Consider the following 21,217-nt stretch of genomic DNA (forward strand, 5'->3'; position numbering starts at 1 on the left):
CATCAGGATTCAAGCAAGCCGGGCCGACGAGGCTGAAATGCCAGAAACCGGTCCCCGGTAGCTTGTCTCCTTCCCAGTATAAGAATTGGCTTGGTAGTTTGGTTTGCCCTGTTCCCATCATGCACTGGGACAGGAACAGACTAATTTGCATATAGCCAGGTTCTGAAGCTGGGATGGTGCAGTGAGCTAAAAAACGGTGATGGATCAAGCCCTGATCTCTTGACTGGGTAGGAGTATTCTGCATCATTCAGAAACTCTGTCCATCACCTTTTCCAAAATTGATTTTATCCACACTATGTGTGGGAGGGTATACTCAGACGTGAGTCCCTAGCTCACTGCACCATCAGGATTCAAGCAAGCATGGCCGACGAGGCTGAAATGCCAGAAACCGGTCCCCGGTAGCTTGTCTCCTTCCCAGTATAAGAATTGGCTTGGTAGTTTGGTTTGCCCTGTTCCCATCATGCACTGGGACAGGAACAGACTAATTTGCATATAGCCAGGTTCTGAAGCTGGGATGGTGCAGTGAGCTAAAAAACGGTGATGGATCAAGCCCTGATCCCTTGACTGGGTAGGAGTATTCTGCATCATTCAGAAACTCTGTCCATCACCTTTTCCAAAATTGATTTTATCCACACTATGTGTGGGAGGGTATACTCAGACGTGAGTCCCTAGCTCACTGCACCATCAGGATTCAAGCAAGCCGGGCCGACGAGGCTGAAATGCCAGAAACCGGTCCCCGGTAGCTTGTCTCCTTCCCAGTATAAGAATTGGCTTGGTAGTTTGGTTTGCCCTGTTCCCATCATGCACTGGGACAGGAACAGACTAATTTGCATATAGCCAGGTTCTGAAGCTGGGATGGTGCAGTGAGCTAAAAAACGGTGATGGATCAAGCCCTGATCTCTTGACTGGGTAGGAGTATTCTGCATCATTCAGAAACTCTGTCCATCACCTTTTCCAAAATTGATTTTATCCACACTATGTGTGGGAGGGTATACTCAGACGTGAGTCCCTAGCTCACTGCACCATCAGGATTCAAGCAAGCCGGGCCGACGAGGCTGAAATGCCAGAAACCGGTCCCCGGTAGCTTGTCTCCTTCCCAGTATAAGAATTGGCTTGGTAGTTTGGTTTGCCCTGTTCCCATCATGCACTGGGACAGGAACAGACTAATTTGCATATAGCCAGGTTCTGAAGCTGGGATGGTGCAGTGAGCTAAAAAACGGTGATGGATCAAGCCCTGATCTCTTGACTGGGTAGGAGTATTCTGCATCATTCAGAAACTCTGTCCATCACCTTTTCCAAAATTTAATTCAGGCGCTACCAGCACTTTAAAATTCAAGAAAGCACCCTTTAAAATTCTCAAACTAATTTAGAAAAGTAAAGATGATATTGATATGCAAAAAGACATCAATACAGTTCTATTAGGACAAACGAAACCAGAGGTATGAATTTTATGTTTTAAGGAAGAAACGCCTGCCTATTAAAAATGAAGTACCATATAAAAAATAGCAGTTTGCCATTGGCCGGAACCTAGGTGCGATTTTAGGCTGACTGCAATAGATTAGTGGTAGGATACACCAAGAGGGTCATACCTGTAAAAGCTTTTATCTTCTGTCTTTGTCTAGCTGTTGGAAGTCAAAAGCTTTCATTTGGCCAATGTCCAAGTCTGGAGACGGCAAGAGTCCCTCAAAAACCGGACACATTGCTGATAAGCTCCTACTTAAGCCATTTGTTTTAGCAACAATAAAAAAAGAGCGAGACAAAGCTAGATTTAGTAGTGACCTAGGTGGTCTTGCCACTGGGATAGATTTGCTGCCTCACCCCTGAAGGTTTTACCTTCAGACCTATCACTTTTTTGGTTCTCAAAATATCCAGCAGGATAAAGCTTGAAGCTGTAGCTGGACACGGCCTCAAAAGGCAGATACTTATGCCGCAAGGTCCTGCAGAACCCACCATGGGTGGGACCTTCCTGAGCTAGCCTTAAACCCTTGTTTCACACCCCTGGATGGAGATAAAATAACTAAGTCCAACTTTTTTCTAACTGTTCCTCTTGTTTTCTCGGGTAGCCAGAGAAAAAAAATGTATCAGTGGCAAATGTTGAATTGGACCGTTTGCAACCGTTAAAACTCTTAGTACGTCTAGCCCAAGTTCCTTTAGTTTTTAACCTTGCATAGGATGAGCTTTGCATGTCACTAATAACATTGATATATTCTACCTACCCTAATGCAATTTTATTATTTTAAGATTGAGACCCATGTTCCGCCTTAAAAATAATTTACAAGTACAAAAGACTCCAAGCGCTCTGGGTGTGCTCACAGAGACCAAGGATAGTGCAGGCATAGGAGCAATCCCGATGATAAAGAATTGCACCTCAAGTGAATGAGGGGTTGCATGCTTTTTTTTAGGATTTGACTTAACTGCTTCGCTGCCGCCAGAATTCCTCTGCGGTGCTGTAGAATTCGATGCGTGCACGGTTCGGACAGCCCCCGGCAGTCCTACGCACACGCCCACCGTGACATCAGACGGCCAGGGGCCGTCTGACGCGCGGAAGCGGTTACGGCTCAGAAGAGTCACATGTTCATTCAATGAGCTAGCTAACACAATGTTAATAATGATTTTTTAGGTAAACAATTAGAGTATCACAGAAACACGTGGGCTGTGGAGACACTGGGAGTGTTTTAAATGTGCACCAGTTCCCTGCATTCATTTTTTTGTGTTTTATAGTTAGATAGGGGGCAGAACTGGTTTGGGCTCTTATAAAAGTCCCCTCATTCCATTTTTGTGTTGAAGGTCATTCCTGCAGCCCTCAGGTCAGCAGGGCATAGTTATAGGCACAAAACATGTCTCCTCCAGCACAGGCTACTGCATGGTTGGTCATCTGTTGTCAGCAGGGTCCTCTTGAAGTCAGGATTCCTACTGCTGTTAGTGTACCTGTACCAGGCAGAAAGGAGGTGAGCCATCTGACTCTGGGAGGGCAGTTCTAGACCCTGGGTGGCAGCAGGTGCCAGGAGTCCCTAGTCATTGCTCCTCCAGCAGAGCCCTATTAATTTGGTGTACTCTTCTGTGGGCCAGGAATGTTCTTAGTTCTTAGGAGGTGATGGTGAGATGCCAGTCCTATCTTTTGCACTAGCCAGTGATTGGAATATGTTTCCTGCCCAGCCCAGCCTACTTCCTTACACTATGACCAGCTTCGCGATCAACTCTGGAGTGCTGACGGTTTTACCCGCGATTGAGGCACGGGCTGCCTTTTCTTGAATCTAGTGTACCACCGAGGAGCGATTCCATGCCCTCACCAAAGTAATTGTGGTATACCTTTGAACAGGTGATAGCTCGCTCCCTGATATTAGGAGCCTACGTGCCCACCCTTCTTTTACTGACTCAGCCCCACACTTATGGCGGCTTTCTGATGCCCCCTCCCACTCCCGCTTCACGTTCCAGTCCAGAGGAAGACCCCATAGTAAGGTGGAACTCAAACTACGCTATTCGGGAGTCGAAACGTCGACTATTGTATCTTCATCTACCCATGAACAACAGATTATTGTTACTGTCTTTTAGTATATGGGCTAGGTTTTCAAATGCTGTTTATGTGGCTAAAAAACATGCCTATGTGATGTCAACTATTCATTTGTGACCACACTGAACCTTTGAAACTATCTACTCTACCCTAATCCTCACAAAACCACTTAACTACCCCATCCCTTTTCTTTGGGCACATTGTTTATACCTATTGAACAGTTTTTGCATATATGTGCTTTGATGAAGATGTGAATAAATAACATCTCTCATTAATTAAATGTGTAATTGTTTTCACTTAGAATAGTGCAAATAATTATTTGTGTTTTCTATAAATGTACATACTGGGACCTCTTTTCCCTGTAACACCTCCTTTTGAAGCACAAGCTCTTAGCTTTACTTTAAAAATTCTGAGAATTTCTAAGACCAAAATGGGTAACCCCTTCATTCTTCGGAAAGAGTTCTGGCTCACTCTAAACCACTCCCCAATTTAAATGATGTCCCTTGACTGCCCGTGCTGCCGTTGCTGTGCTGTTGCCATTTGTTGAAAATACTCACTGTGTCCCTTGCAGTACTTCGCGGACCCGCCCGCCAGTCTCCCGCCGCTCCACCGCTTTTTACCACCTGTAGCGGGAGCCGCCGAGTGGAGACCGGCGAGGGGCAGGACTACGTCACCCAGAAGCCCTACTGGGGTCCGCGTGACAAGGAAGCGCCAGGAGGCGCATAAAATCGGCGTCATCACCACTGTATGTGGGTTCCCTTGACGGCCCGTGCTGCCGTTTGCTGTGCTGTTGCCGTTTGTTGAAAATACTCACTGTGTCCCTTGCAGCCCTTCGCGGACCCGCCCGCCAGTCTCCTGCCGCTCCACCGCTTTTTACCACCTGTAGCGGGAGCCGCCGAGTGGAGACCGGCGAAGGGCAGGACTACGTCACCCAGAAGCCCTACTGGGGTCCGCGTGACAAGGAAGCGCCAGGAGGCGCATAAAATCGGCGTCATCACCACTGTATGTGGGTTCCCTTGACGGCCCGTGCTGCCGTTTGCTGTGCTGTTGCCGTTTGTTGAAAATACTCACTGTGTCCCTTGCAGCCCTTCGCGGACCCGCCCGCCAGTCTCCTGCTGCTCCACCACTTTTTACCACCTGTAGCGGGAGCCGCCGAGTGGAGACCGGCGAAGGGCAGGACTACGTCACCCAGAAGCCCTACTGGGGTCCGCGTGACAAGGAAGCACCAGGAGGCGCATAAAATCGGCGTCATCACCACTGTATGTGGGTTCCCTTGACTGCCCGTGCTGCCGTTTGCTGTGCTGTTGCCGTTTGTTGAAAATACTCACTGTGTCCCTTGCAGCCCTTCGCGGACCCGCCCGCCAGTCTCCTGCTGCTCCACCGCTTTTTACCACCTGTAGCGGGAGCCGCCGAGTGGAGACCGGCGAAGGGCAGGACTACGTCACCCAGAAGCCCTACTGGGGTCCGCGTGACAAGGAAGCACCAGGAGGCGCATAAAATCGGCGTCATCACCACTGTATGTGGGTTCCCTTGACTGCCCGTGCTGCCGTTTGCTGTGCTGTTGCCGTTTGTTGAAAATACTCACTGTGTCCCCTGCAGCCCTTCGCGGACCCGCCCGCCAGTCTCCCACCGCTCCACCGCTTTTTACCACCTGTAGCGGGAGCCGCCGAGTGCAGACCGGCGAGGGGCAGGACTACGTCACCCAGAAGCCCTACTGGGGTCCGCGTGACAAGGAAGCGCCAGGAGGCGCATAAAATCGGCGTCATCACCGTCTCGCGGGACGCGAGCAGGACACCCGGGGCGAAGCCCGGGCAAAGGGCGGGCCCTCTTAGGCCCTCAGAGGCCTGAGGAGACTGGACTGGGCCAGACCCCCTGGTCGTGGGACTCTATTTAAGTAAGTGTGTAAACTCCTTGTACCTTGGTACTATTGCAACTGTTGCCAATGTCTACTATCGCACTTAGTTCACCCTCTGCTATTGCCCCTGATAAAGTAGGGGGCTTGTTGAATGGTACCCTAGACAACTATTTTACTAAAGCTGCCTTCGAAGGCACAAAAGACTTATCCTTAGCAGAACGCCGGGCTGACCGCCGTCGTTCTATTGAACGAATCAAGAACAGGGCTCTTTCCGAGCCTATTCCTGTTGTCACAATAGACAATGAATTTTGCGCCGATACCATGGACGCTACATCAATTGGGGACACTGTGCCTTTATTGCTAAGGGAGTGCTTAGCACCTTCTATCGGTTCAACTCAAACTGAATCAGCTACTATCTCTCTTGATTCCTCTAGCACCCCTAATGCACCAAAAGTTATGATTTCACCAACACCCAGGCTAGGGAAGGTAGTAAGAGGAAAAATAATGAGGCCCTTGCCATATAAAATCCATGGCCCTCCGTCAACCAAAAAGAGACGCAAAAGACTGGACCCAACCAAGCCTAAGTTGAGCCATTCCGAGTTTGGGAAGGAGTCTAATTCTATCAGCACTGAAGCCACGGGAATTATAGTTGCTAAGGAAGCTGCAGAAACAGTGTTAGACTCTCCAGCACTCCAATTATCGACTCCACATTTGGTCACTGAGTGCAATACTGAATATGCTCCAAATGCTGAAGGGTCCCCATCAACCCCCTCTAGTAATTTACTAGATAGTATAGAACTCATCGTGAGGAGTTACACGTTAGCTATAGTTGAAAGATTAAAAGGAGTAGAGTTAAGACTGGGGAAAATAGAGGCAGATCTGGCCACACATGGAAACTCTACCAGGACCTTAGAAAATAAAGGTCCAATAGCAGCATCAATCCCTAGCCAAGCATCCACATCAGCGCATATTCTCTCATCAGACGTCGTTGTGGCAACATCTTCCACCACCACTCCTTGTAATAAATCGATAATAGCCACACCAGCTGCGACCAAAAATCAGCCTACAAGCACATTATCTGCACATAAACATCCCTCTAATTCCAAAACAAACCAAAAATATCAACATCAAGATTAGCTACAACCTCGAATCGTATTCCTGATATTCCTGTTAATAATAATTTAGTAAGGGAAGTGGGTAACTCATCAAATGGGCTGCCAAGATTGGAGGTGGAAGAAGCTAGACACACAAGAGGGGCCTAAGGTAGGAGACCACCCACTGAACTCCCGCCAGTAGCTGTACCTTATGTGGTGGTACTCACCGGGGTACCAGAACTGTCTGGAAATAAGCGGGAAGGTTTCTTCCAACTCAAGAACAAAATAATGCACTGGCTATCTTCCCACAGACCAATAGCCAGTAATATTAATGGCGAAATAGTCCATGTCCGACGTTTGCCTTGGTTAGGTGGAAGACCAAAGGACATAGGGGGAGATGTGGTTGTGGTGAATTTCAGAGACAAAAATGCAGTCCAATACATACTGTCCTGGCCACACGGTAATGTGAATAATTGTATTACACCGCGCCCACTGACTTATTTTTACCCAAGATCTATAGTATTCCCACACCAACCAGTAACTAGCAATGCCCTCTTCGACAATCATTTTTCTAATATGGAGCTTGCTAGAAACCCTGTTCATATGTACCAACCAGCACCAGCCCCTGTTTTATCCGGGTGGAACACCATACCCCCTAGACATAATACAAGTGAATACAGAAGAATGGCTCACTTAATACCATTCACGCCTTTGGAAATATCGAACAGGTTTGATGTATTCAGCGGTCTGGACGAATGCGACTGAAGTTTAATGAACAGGGAGGAAGATAGTGGTTGTGCAAACAATTATAATACTGATGGAGCCAAGGAGGAAGAAGGAAGTAGATCCCTGAGGGCAGAAAACATTGTTACTGCAACTGGCACTGGGGTTAATAGTAGCCTGTCTTCACCCACACTAGCTGGCAACTGTGGGTTAAATGAGGGGCCCTCTTTGACTACATTAGTTTCATGGAATGTGGCGGGGGTGCACGCACAAATATGTGACCCTGATTGGAATAGTTACATGAACACCTTTGATATCTGTATGCTGCAGGAGACATGGGCTACGGACCAGGTCCATAGAGTGGGATATAAAACATATCAAACAAAGGCTGTGCCTTCATCAAGAGGACGAGCCGCAGGAGGCCTACTAATATGGATCAGTGTATCTATTAACATCGGTATAAAAATCCTAAATACCGATTCCCTAGATATACTAGGTCTGAAAATAACTACAGAGGATAAAAGGGTGATCAACCTTATAAATGTGTATAACAGTCCTCATCCATCTCATAAGGTGTCGCCATGCATTGAAAAACTGGTGAGTTTTATGGACACCTTAGAGCTAGATGCAAGTGTAATCTTATGTGGGGACATGAATTGTAATTTTGAACTGATCACGGGCATGGTCAATTTGTATGAAGATGAGGATGTGGCTAATAGGATACCTCTCCTGATTGATAATGGAACCGTCGCTGGGACCACATTAGCCCTTCAGATCACTAGGTTGCTTACAAGACATGGTTTGAGGGCTTGTAATGGGCGCATGCCATCTGATAGCCCGAAAGCACCCATTTTTAAGAGGCGAGATTACGAAAGCAACCTAGATTATGTTATCATTTCTTTTGACTTGTGGCCATATACAATTGATTTAAGGAGAGATTTGACAGTGACCATTATCCCCTTGAAACTAGTTTTGTCAAAAACTTACTAAAGGGTCCGGGAAACATAGAGGGAGGCGATAGACAAGTACAGTTACCAACACTAGATAACATCATAGTTAGCAATAATCGAAGGGCTGTTAAATGGGCATATATACTGGAAAGAGAGGACCTTCTATCTAATATTTACTGTACTCTAGCAAATACATTTGAATCGTATTGTCCACTCAGATGTGAATCTGGGGAATTTATTAAATTACATATATTCCTTTTTAGTCAATTGCTAGACCTTTTAACAAAAAGACCAAAAAAAGGGACTGGTATAGTAAATGCAAAACCAGTCGGGCAAGCTTGGTACAACAAGGAATGCCGTGTTGCCAAAACCGCTTTGATCGAGGCAATCAAAATAAATAGTCCTGCAGAAATTAAAGACAAAAGGAAATCATATAACACAATATTGGCAAAAGCAAAATCCTCTTGGGACGACGAATTATGGTCTAGCATGCTACAAGCAGCTAAAACCAAGGACCAGAGGCACTTCTGGGAATTAGTGGCTAAGGGGAACAAACGTGAGAAAGGCTCTAGAGAGGTTTTCTTAGACGAGGCCACGTGGGTAAAACATTTTACAATTTTGTACGCAGCTAAAATCAGTGAGGTTACTTCTTTGGAAGAACCGACTTCCATTCAGCCAGTGAATCCACACCCACTGGTAGTCTTTGACTTACACGAAACTGAGCTAGCAATTGCTTCAGTCAAACAAGGGAAGGCACCTGGACTCGACAAAATTTCAGGCGACCTTTATTTGCATAACACTGATGTTTGGGCACCATATTTAAACCATCTATTCAATGCTATTGCGGCTGGTGACCAAATCCCAGAAACTTGGGATGGTGCAGAAATTATCACTATTTTTAAAAAAGGGGATAGAGGCGATCCAGCCAATTATCGCCCCATTAGTCTTTTAGATATAACTCAAAAGATATATGTCAGGCATATATTAAATCGTATAAACACGTGGTTAGATGAAGAATTAGTTTTATCAAAATATCAGGCGGGGTTCAGGGAAAGAACTGGGACCATAGATCAGGTACTAAGGTTATGCTGCTTGTACTGGAAATATGTCATCATCAGCAAGGGCCACCTGTATGTGACCTTTGTAGATTTACGAGCAGCATTTGACCTAATACCTCGTGACTTGCTTTGGAAGTCCTTTGAAAGGCAGGCACTTCCTGGGGAACTATTAAAACTGGTGATGGGCCTGCACCAGGATAACTATGCTAAGGTCAGGTGGGGCCCAAATGGGGAACTTACAGACCCAATCCCAATAAAAAGGGGAATACGCCAGGGATGCGTACTGGCTCCCACACTTTTTTCCCTTTTTGTCAATGATATTGTGGCTTATATGGAGAATTGTGATAATGATTCGCCTCGATTGGGAGGGGAACGTGTACCGTCCCTCCTTTTCGCGGACGATACGATCCTCATCTCACAAACTCCTAGGGGCCTTCAGATTTTATTAGACAGGTTCCAGCAATATTGTACTTTAAAAGGGTTAGAAATCAACATAAAAAAAACAAATATATGGCCCTAAACCCGCACAAAAGTTTTAAATTTTTTTTAATGTTAAACGGTCATAAGCTTGACTATGAACAGAGCTTTACATATTTAGGGGTATTATTAGATTCGTCAATGGGATGGAGACCTCCGCTAGAAAAATCAAAAATAGCGTTCAAACAAAAGTGTCTTCCAATACTAAAAAGACACAATCAATGTGTGAACAAGGCAGTAACCCCAGCAATAGAGATTTTCAGGTATAAGGTCCAATCAGCTGTTCTGTACGGGGCTGAATTATGGGGACCAGTATGCAGGAAGACCTTTGAAACACTGGAGAACAAGTTTATTAGGGGATTATTAAAAGTTCCCATTAATACCCCATTGGTACCATTATTTCTAGATCTAAATATTAAGCATACTGACCACCATGCAATGTTGAGACCATTATTATTATGGGTTAGACTATGGACAACCCCCGAATTGACTGACTACAAAAATGGGTTGAAAGAAGTACTGGACCTAGATAGTGGTAACCAAATTTATTGGTTTAAGCACGTAAGAGTCCTTAATTATGGCCTCCAAGAAAATTGTTAAGTTGTCCTTTTGGTCTTATGTGAGCCACGATTCTGCGTATGTTAGAACACATGGCCCTTTAACCGAAACATTTTTAATGGTTAAAAATGTGGCTTGTTTTGAACAATTTCTTGATGAGGTTCAGCCGCCGTTGGCCAAAACCCTGTACCTAAAATATAGATACGGAACACTGAGAACTAAGGCAACAGAGAAAAGCTGGGGGAAGACAAACAGTGATTACTGCACTTTATGTTCCAACAATATAAGGGAAGACGTTTTACATATATTGTTTTTTTGTCCTAGTTATGGTAAAGCAAGAAAAAAATGGATAATGCCATTATGTCACATTATTGGCTCTAGATCCCATAAGGGAGCTGGTAGAATTTTAAAAACGGATACCAGCCAAGTAATCATGTTTGGAATCAGTAGATTTCTTCTGGCTGTAAATTTCATTAGACTAAAAATGTCTCTTCCTTTTTAAGCTGTATACCATGTGGATCTGTTCAAACCACGGATTATGTTTCTTTCTGTTTTATTTGTCTTGTTAATTTTAAATCTTATGCCTTGGCTGTTATAAATTCGATTTAATGATTTCTTTACTCTGTATAATGTATTTTAAACTATTTATTCAACTTTGTGATAATTCTAAACCATAAGAGATTGTCCTAAAATGATGACGCGTAGTATTGATTACTGGTTCTTTGGTATTGTATAATGTATTTTTATAATTGTATTATTGTATATCTTTTATGTTGCAAAGCAACGAAATAAAGATTATTGAATTGAATTGAAAATGATGTCTTCTTCCTCTATCAAAGTTAATAACTGTTTTTCCCTTTCTGGAACTTGAGTTAGAGAGCCTAAGAATGCCCTGGGAATTAACAGAAGCAGATCCAATTAGGCCCATTTAGAAACTCCTAAGTCAAAAGAGGTAGTCTAAAGGCTTTTTGTTCTGCCAGCTTTCTGTAGCCCTCCCAGTTGGCTAATGGCTATTATGTTGCCCGTTTTGACGGAACACATACCTTACTGGGCCCAGAAGCCAGGCTATTATCCTATGGAGCACAGGGTAATTAACCCCATCAAGGAATGTGTATATGTCTTTGCCTCAGGAGGTGAGATGAGTGGCACAATACATTTTTATAAACTTATGTTTTCATTAAAAAAAATTTAAAAATCTGCGTTCACTATGAAATTAGATTTTTTAAATTGAGTGGAAAATAACTTTGAATCTTTTTGCTAGCATTTTCCCCTGTGACATAGAAATAATGAGTTTTAATTTTACATATCTATTATCATGGACATTTTAGCAAAATCAACTAATGGAAACCTTCTTTGGGACATGTAATCACTGCGAGGGTAAACTATTCTACACATGCAGAGTAGCACTTTTTATATATATATACCACCCACCTTTGTTGGCTTACAAAGCACATTTTTGGCATGACTTAATAATATATATAAAATAAGTTTTCCCTCATGGCAAAGGCACATGCCACTGCGGTACCCAAGAGCCTTATGTGTTTGGTGGAAATACACACTGCAACCTACATATGACATTTAACTTTTAACTTTCATTTCGATGGCACGTTTTCTACTCCATCTACTATGGTCTTATGTGAAAGTTAAATAGATTAATTGGGCACATTTACTCACATTCATTGCCACATTCACTGTGGCACTGAATACCAGTGGTGCATACTATTAAAAAAATCCAAGGTGACCATGCAGAAAAAACAACATTTGTGGATATCCTGATCTCTGTCCAAGTTTGATAAATCCTTTTTCAGTACACATCTACTGTGTCCTGCCCAAATACAGATGTTGAGGATGGAGCTGAACACATAACTCTATCTGTATTATTTTCTGCCAACTAATGTTCACAGCAGAACACACAAACACAAAGGAACTAATATATGGCAAGAAGGTTAACAGGTATACCTGCCTACAATTAACAAGAAACATACATTGAGTTAGCAGGGGAAGGTTCATAGATTATCCACCTACCAGCTACTCAGCATTGGGTGGGTAAGTGATATGCCATAACTGCCAACAAACACCATCTTGGTTGCCTGTAAAACGTTTGCCCCAGTGATTAGAGGCACGACTAACCCTGCCATCAGCAACTGAATTGAACACACCTTGCTCCGAATCACTTTTCACAAAACCAACCACTTTGTGGAGACTGGCATACCCATATGATGTTATTGCAAAGCAAGCCCGTTCTAGGATCCATGGCCATATAGTGATGGTTTCAACCTTAGACTGAAGGTTTTCTTGCATGTTTAGAGCCATTCCTGCAATATAGGTGAACTTACACCACTCATCGAGGGTGTAGATTACTGCAATACTCATTATGCCTTGATGGCCCCATGCTCAACATGAGTGATGAAAAAAAACAGAAATTGGCTCTGCAGTTACCACAGTTTGCAATGCACACACATTGCCCAAGGAGTCCTTGAATTTCCTAAGAATCTGAATCCACTTACCAGCAAGTTAAAACAAAGGCCCAGCTGGGCCTTCAGTCTTCAGAGCACTGTTAATGGTTAACGAGCAGCCTGGATCACTAACATTCTCTTTATTTAATATAAATTCTGGTGCCTCTCGTGTTTTCTTTGGATGGAAGAACTTAAGCCAGTCGGTTTCCGAATTGGTTAGTGATACAGGGCACTGCAAAGGTAATTCAGTGTTTAATATTTATTGCAGCTTAATAATTTCGTGTTATTGTGAATCTAAATAGTTCTTCTTTCATTTACCAAAAAGTATTACTAATATTTAGAATTTCAATCCTTCACTTTTTTTTGCAGCCGGCCCAACAATTGTTAATGTTAAGGTGTTTTTAAAGTGCGAGAATACCGTGAGGCATCCTGGCCCGAATGTCAATATCCCTATCTAGAAAAACCCTGGATACTCGGACGAACAGACTGAGCGGGAGGGGGAGAGCGGCGGTCAGTCTCCGCCCTCAGCGCCATAGTTGTCGCCGCAGCTGCGCCATTATCATCTTGTCGCTGTTCAAGCGCCGACGCCGTGTTTCTGAGACGCATAAGACTATAAAGGGTGGCGGGTGGTAATTAGAGCATCGCATCCATTTTGTATTTTTGGGCCGTCACGAGGGCTTAGGGGTGGGCGCCTTCGTTCACATGCGCGAAGAGGACCGGGCCCTGGCTGCTATAGCGGCACTCAACGGCCGCGAGCTGAGTGGCCGAAAGATGGTGGTTGAACTGAGCAAGCCGCGGCCTCTCAACACCTGGGCAACGTAACAGGAGATGATGGAGTGTCGACGTTTCGGTCTAGGTAGCAGTCGTCAGATAGACCATCATCAGGACGGTGTTTTTCTATGCAGGAAAAACTCCCTTGAATCCTCAAGTGGATCTTTTATGAGCACGGAAACAGCAGTGGCATATGGCAAGAATGTCCCATATGAGTGCGGGAACAGCAATGGCGTGTGGCAAAGTTGTTCTAAACAACTGATGACGACACGTCCGTATGCCGGCTCTCAACACTGTTTCAAGAACTTTTGATGTTATATCTTCACGTGAAATCTGGCAATCAGCCATAGCGCGTATTCCTTAAATTCAAGTTGAAGCTCCGTGTCGTACATCTTTGCCACACGCCATTGCTGTTCCCGCACTCATATGGGACATTCTTGCCATATGCCACTGCTGTTTCCGTGCTCATAAAAGATCCACTTGAGGATTCAAGGGAGTTTTTCCTGCATAGAAAAACACCGTCCTGATGATGGTCTATCTGACGACTGCTACCTAGACCGAAACGTCGACACTCCATCATCTCCTGTTACGTTGCTCTGTCACCAATTCGCAACCCTTTTTTATTACTTAATTTTGGTTGTGTCTTTAAATATCTGGAGTTGATGTTCTTAGTTATGAACTGTAGTGAAAATTTGATTGATCTCTGTTCATGACCTTTTTGCTTTACTTTATTTGTATTTGTCTCCCTACTTTTGTTGCAGTATAAAGAATTTTTTGAACACTTAATACGATTCTTGCTCTATATGTTCCTTTTGCCTTCCACCAATATATTTGTTACAGTAGATATAAGACGGTTATCCTGTGGATACATAAGAGTGCGTTACATATGTACAACTCATTAATGAATTTAAATCTGTTTCAAATAAGTCCCTTGTAGCACCCCTTGACTTAAACTGCTTGGTGTAAGCAAGCACTCTGGGAAGCATCATGAACGGGGGAAATGCGTAACAAAGAGTCGATGGCCACTGTTGGAGAAAAGCATCCGTGGCCAGAGCTAAGGGGTCCGGTCTCCAGCTGTAAAACTGGGGAAGCTGCGCGTTGAGACGCGAGGCAAAAAGATCCAGGTGACACTGGCCCCACTGCCGAAGAATGGCACGGAAGACTCGAGGATGAAGTCTCCAGTCGCTGAAATCCCGAAGATGTCGGGAGTGCCAATCCGCAACCTGATTGTTGCGGCCTGGAAGATACTCTGCAATAACCGTGATCTTCCGGTGTAGGCAAAAATGCCAAAAATCCTTGGCTATCTCCGCTAATATCTTGGACCGAGTCCCGCCCAGCTTGTTGACATAGCGGACCGCAGACACGTTGTCCATCCGGAGAAGAATGCAACAACTCGTCTGCAGGGGGGAAAAACATCGTATCGCAAAGGAACCCGCCAGGAGTTCCAGACAATTTATGTGTAGAGATAACTCCTGGGGTGACCAACGACCCCCTGTCGTCACAGACCCGCAACGGGCTCCCCAACCCCACTGACTGGCATCCGATTCGATCACCAATTCCGGAGATGAACCGAACAGGGCTCGACCGTTCCAGGCCTCCATGTGGTCCAGCCACCACTGCATCTCCCTCCGCACTTCCTCCGATAGAGGAACATGATCTGTATAGCGGAGGCCTTTCCAGAGATGCTGTATCTTTAGGCGTTGCATCGCCCGGTAATGTAGAGGACCCGGAAAGATCGCCTGAATGGAGGACGCTAGAAGACCTACCACACGTGCCAACGACCTCAACGACACAGTCTGTCTGGAAATAACAGACGTCAATTCTCTCCTGATGTAACAGAGTTTCTGATTGGGCAAGAGAAGCTGGCAAGTCACTGAATCTATCTGAAAGCCCAGAAAATCGATAGATTGAGTGGGAACCAAAACCGATTTGGGAACATTGACTAGAAAACCCAGAGACTGCAAGAGTGTGATGGACCACTCCAGATGTTGCAGAAGCCTGAGAGGGCAATCCGCCATAAAAAGAATGTCGTCCAGATATATGATCAGCCTGACTCCCCTGGAACAAAGATGCTCTACAACTGGCCTCAGCAATTTCGTGAAGCACCATGGTGCCGACGAAAGGCCGAACGGGAGAACCTGATACTCGTACCACTGCCCCAGCCATTGAAACTGGAGGAATCTGCGATGAGGTCTGTAAATCGGGATTGACAAATATGCATCCTTCAGGTCCAGACGTACCATCCAATCTCCCTCCCGAAGGAGATCTCGCAGAAGATGGATTCCCTCCATCTTGAAGTGCCTGTAAACCACCCCGCTGTTGAAGTCTTTCAGGTTGAGAACTAGGCGAGACCCGCCTCCTTTTTTCTCGACCAGAAAGACTGAGCTGACAAAGCCCTTCGGATGGTGTTCGGTCGGAACAATCGCTCCCTTGCTGAGGAGCACCTCGATTTCCTCTGACAGACAGGCCTGAGAGTGACTGGAAAAGAGCATAGGGGGTGGAAGACGGGTTTGATGCATTGGGTGATAGAACTCTATCTTGAAACCCTGAACGGTTTCTAGCTCCCAAGCATCGTTGGAGATCATGCGCCAATTGTTTAGGAAAAATTGCACTCTGCCCCCCAACATCACATCGCATGCTCGAATTAGGCTCACCTGTAGCTCCGGAATCTTGATATTGGCCTTGGTGTCCACCAGATCGCCCCTTGCCGTATTGACCTTTTCCTTTATGGGAAGGATAGAAGTTTGCGCGGGTGGAGTAACCAGAGTCGTACTGACCACCACGTTGCTGCGAGGCACCTCTCTGGGACTGTTGCTGTGACCCACGGCCGAACGATCGTCCCCGTTGTCGTCCGGCCTTGGTGAAAACCGGACGCATGGCCCGGCGCAAGGACGCCTGCGCTTTAGCAATTCCGCTGAAGGCGGACACAAATTTAGTCAGCTCCTTTAAAAAGGGTTGTCCAAAGAGAAGGCCCTGCGCCTCCGGACCGGCCTCAGAAGTCGCCAATTCTGCTAATTTCGGATCCAGTTTCAGGAGAATGGACCTACGTCGTTCTGCTGAAATGGCGCAATTTACATTTCCAAACATGCAGACAGCCCTCTGGGCCCACTCGATGAGTTCATCAGGATTGACAGTCGCCGAAGCTTCCTTCGCCTTAAAACCCAGGTCTAGGATTTTGGAAAGGGGACCCAACATGTCCATTAATTTATCCTGGCAAGACCTCCAGGAACGGTCCAGGCCTTTTTTCGGATCTTTAGAGTACTTTTTAAGGTAGGTAACCATCATTGGGTCTACCTTCGGAGTCTCAGCAATGTGGTCTGCAAGGTCCGGTCTCGGGCACTCGGACCGAAGTCTAGCCCTGACAGGCGCCTCAAAGGGCTGGCGGACATGCGCCTCAAGATAAGCCGCCACAGCCGGTGCGGGTAACCACGACGTCGAACTCGGATGAATAATGTCCTCCGGTTCGAAATTCAAAAGAGGGGGACGCTCAGGAGCGTCAACAAAATGCTCCTTGCGGAGGCGCTTCTTTGGAGGGGAAGAGTCTTGACCCGAAGAGGCCTGAGCATGGTCTGACTCCCCCGTGTAATGTGACGCAGAAGATTTCGGTTTTTCCGAAGATAAAACCTTCGCCAACCTTTGAAAGTCTGATTTATGGGGGTTATGAGGCGACTTTGCGGACTTCTGGGAAGGGGGTAACCAGCCCTGCTGAACAGCATATTCATTTAAATGACGCTTTAGGGGATTAATAGCCCTAACAAGTGCCTTATTCACTGAAAGTTGTACACCTTTATCAAGTTCTTCTACCAGGTTGTACTCAAGAGAGTCATCCTCTTCTTCGTCATAAAAGCAGTCATCATCCGCGTCATAGTAATCAGCCATTGCACCTGAGTGCAGAAATTCAATGCCCACAAGATGACTGAACAAATATTGAGTATCGAGGATACAAATAAGGGGGAGTGACAACCCCAAAGCAGGCTAAATAGAGGTTGGAAAGACCAAGCTCAAAATAAACAAATTGAATGTGGAGGGAGATAAGCCTGCCAACAAAAACTCACTCTAGGCAGAGCCTATGCACAACAATAACAACCCAAGCACTTTCCTGTGCTCCGGCGTCGACGGGGTCGAGAGTTCAGGGCTGTGGGCGTGAGCGCTGGTGAGAAGCGTTCCTTCACTCGACCGGCGTGAGGCGAACAGCCTGAAACCGGAAATAAAGCAGTGCGCACGCGCGACGCTGCTGCCGCTGAAACACCGGCTCGAGAGCGCTCGCGCTCTCCCAAGAAGCCGACGACCCCTGCTCCCACTCCACCAAAGCAACCGGCACAAAAAAGGCCAGGCGCAGGGAGGCGAACACACGCTCCCAGGAAGACACGCCGCCAACGGACGTAAAATATCGGCACCGAAGCCGAAATAGAGTACACAAGCGCCGCGCACAAATATTACAAGCAGCGGAAAACAATGCAAGTATACACAAGAACAAGCAACAGCAATTACAGCAAGAGTAATGCAAGCAAGGTAAATAGACTTAACTGGCTGCGGAGCAGCAAAGAAAGAGAAAGAAGGACTCGTGTTTGGACCTTATATAGTGTATCCTCTATGGTCATTCCCAAGTGTTCATGGGATTTGTAGTTTTGTTTTTTATTGGCTGCTGAGCATTTCATTAAAGAAATGAGAAAGCATAATCGGAGCATCCTGTCCTGACATAGAATTAACGTTGAGCTCTCCACTAAAGTTCAGAAAAAAGGATCTGGCCCAAATGGACAATCTGACAAAAGCCGACGAAATTACAGGGAAGACTCCCAGACGCGGAGTGAAGATTTTGATCAACGCAGATCTTTAGATAGTATTTATTCACAGTATGCTATGACGTCTCCATATGATCAGCGTGCTTATCTCGAGGCAAGCAGGTATGATGCTTATGAAAATAGACAAAGACTACAGTCTATGTATTATGGAAGAGATCGAAGCCCGATGCGCCGATCACCACCATTAGTGACTGGTTATTCAATGCCTGCGTCTGCGCTAGCTGCCCAGTACAGGGCTCAGTCTGGAGCCTATGGGTCGCAACTGGCATGTGCATACGGGGCGCAGGCCTCTGCTGCACTGGCGTCTGCTTATGGCGCTCAAGCCTCTGCTGCTCTTGCAGCAGCTTATGGGGCACAAGCCTCTGCTTATGGAACATCTGCCTCCGCTCTAGGGAGTACATATGGAAACCAAGCTGCCTCCTCACTGGCATCTGCCTATGGAACTCAGACATCGGCTGTTTTGGCTTCCGCTTATGGGGACCAGGCATCTTCATTGACTGCTGCGTATGGAGCTCAAGCTGGTACTGGGGGCTCTGCTCAGTATTCTTACCAGACATCTGGGTTGGCCTCACCTTATTCTTCACAAGCATCGGCTGCGCTGGCTGCATCATACATACAAGCTGCCGCTCCTCTCGGAGCCTACGATAGCGCAAGCCAACTTGCAGCTCTTGCACAGCAGTCTGCTGCATATTCTGCATTATCTCAGCATTCACCTACAGACACTCCAGGATATGAGCGCACACGCCTCTCTCCCCCTCGAACTTCTGCCCTTGATGCCTACAGAAAGTCTCCAGAGCTATTGAAGAGGTTTGGGTCTGATCGCCGTTATACTGAGTCTGAATACCGCCGTTTAGCAGAATCGCAGGTTGCATACCGCAGTTCGCCGCCATTGGAATATCGCCGCCCTGCAGAACTACAATCCGAATATTCAAATTATGCGGCTGCCTATGGCGATTATCTGCGTGCTGCACAGATGCAGTCTAATTTCCAGCGCCGTCTGTAGAGTGGTCATGGGTTGGACAGTCTTTCATTTGCTGGCTCACATTTGATTTCACAAACTCACTGCAGCCCCTATGCCCTAGGTCTGTGGATTTGCGTGTCTTAAAACCTTGTTAGCATGATCATTTTATACTATGTTCATCCATTGCAGAGGAATAACAGACTTTTTTTTAAAACTTATTTTAGGCGCAGGGGCTTGTTACAAATGGGTGTTTTTTGAAACCGAATGAAGTCTTCTAAAATGAGTGTTAATTTGCAGGTTATTACAAAAGTGTTTTGGATCGGAATGTCAATGCCAACTTTGTACCCAACTTATTTTCCTACAGTAATTTTAGCCATTATACTTCAAGCCCAGCAGAAGCCTGCCGTGCTTGCTGCAAAAATCAGGACTATGTTTGTGTAATGCGGCACAGTGAGCTCACTTTGTCTGCACCCTACACTTGCTGTTCCTAGCATCTGGTAGCTGTTTCGTTTTCGTGATGAACACTCTGTTTTGCTATTGCCGTATTTTATTTTTTTTCAATTGTGTATGGCTTGGGTTTGACTGATTTTAATAAAAACTGTTAATCTTCTGGGAAAAAAAAAAGAAAAAAAAGTCAAAAAAAGAAAAAAATAATAATAATAATAAAAAAAAAAATAGAAAAACCCTGAAAGGTCTGCAGGTTGTGAGTTTAATCAGGATCACTATTAGACTATTTGGCTGAAAAGATAGGTTTTCAAATCCTTCCTAATTTTTAGACTGCGATCTGAGATGAAGCGGGAGGGAATACCACAATTTAGAGGAGGAATAAGAGAAGCTCCCCCCCCTTGTGATCTTTAAATTCCAGGGACAGGATTGAAGGGAACGCAAGGGCGTGTACCAGTTCTTGTCCAACAGGCAGCGAATGCAGGTCTCTGATTGTGTTGGATGCAGAACAGAATTTGGGGAGACTCTGGCAATCGCATTCTGATTGGTTTGTAGTTTATTCAGAACAAGAGCCTGAGCGCCAAAACAAAGGCTATTGCAGTAGTCTAACTTGGAAATGACAAGAGCTAGTATAACTGTTTTTCTGGGATCCAGAGTGATAAAAGGTAGGATATTCTTCACGATTTTTAGCATCAGGAAACAGGAAGAGGCAACCAGTTTGGAGTGGTCAAGGAAAGTAAGATTAGAGTAAAAAATGACTCCCAGATTTTAGGCCTTTTTAACTGGACAGGGGAGAGATCCATGGGTTGACGGCCGAGTTCCAGAAAGAGTGACCTCTGCCAAATAATAGGACTTCCGTCTTGTCAGAATTTATTTTTAAGAAGTTCTTTCATATCCAGGGAACAATCATCTTCATACAAGATCTAATATCTTTGGCCACTTTATTGGGGTCAGTGGACACTGGTACCACTATTTGGGTGTCATCGGCATAAGCTACAACCGAGAACCTGAAAGAGCACACCAATCTGACCAAGGGAGTGATGTAAGCATTAAATAATGTAGGGCAGAGTGAGGGTCCATACGGGACCCTACATGTTAGTGAAAAGAGATTCTTTAATAAAGGCAAGATAGATGCATTTTTCCAGATCTCAAATGCCATGTTGACTAAAGGCGTGAGGCAGGTAGAAAGGGCGGCTGAGACCAAATATAGCACCTGCGGAGGACATGGGTCTCCAGGGGCTCCCGGTTTAGTGGGGATAATCGAGTTAGAAACTGTCACCTCATAAAAAGTTGAAAAGGGTCTCAATGAAAAAGGGAAAGGGCCGACATTGGTTCCCAGGTTCTCATCCTCGTCGGCAGCCCTTGTATCAGGATGTAGGCAGTTGGGGGTTATCCTAAAGTCCTTGTAAATATTGTTAAATTTAGAAAAATAGAACTGAGCCACTTTGTTACCGAACTTTTGGCTTGGGGCTGCTGCCTTGGTGTTGCAGAGGATGAAAGTAATTTTATTGTTTTAAACAGTTCTTTAGAGGAATTTTCAGCTGCTCTGATTTTTTC

General features: G+C 45.5%; 1 protein-coding gene across 1 annotated transcript; it reads left to right on the top strand.

Annotated features, from left to right (window-relative positions):
- Nucleotides 1–18,243: 18,243 nt before the first annotated feature.
- On the top strand, nucleotides 18,244–19,826 carry LOC147664990 (uncharacterized). The gene has a single exon (XM_086949833.1). It carries the CDS (start codon nucleotides 18,314–18,316, stop codon nucleotides 19,256–19,258), a length of 945 nt encoding a protein of 314 aa, XP_086805959.1. The 5' UTR covers nucleotides 18,244–18,313; the 3' UTR covers nucleotides 19,259–19,826.
- The last annotated feature ends 1,391 nt before the right edge of the window (nucleotides 19,827–21,217 follow it).

This window comes from Lissotriton vulgaris, unplaced genomic scaffold (assembly GCF_964263255.1).
Source record: "Lissotriton vulgaris unplaced genomic scaffold, aLisVul1.2 SCAFFOLD_259, whole genome shotgun sequence".
Taxonomy (NCBI): Eukaryota; Metazoa; Chordata; class Amphibia; order Caudata; family Salamandridae; genus Lissotriton; species Lissotriton vulgaris.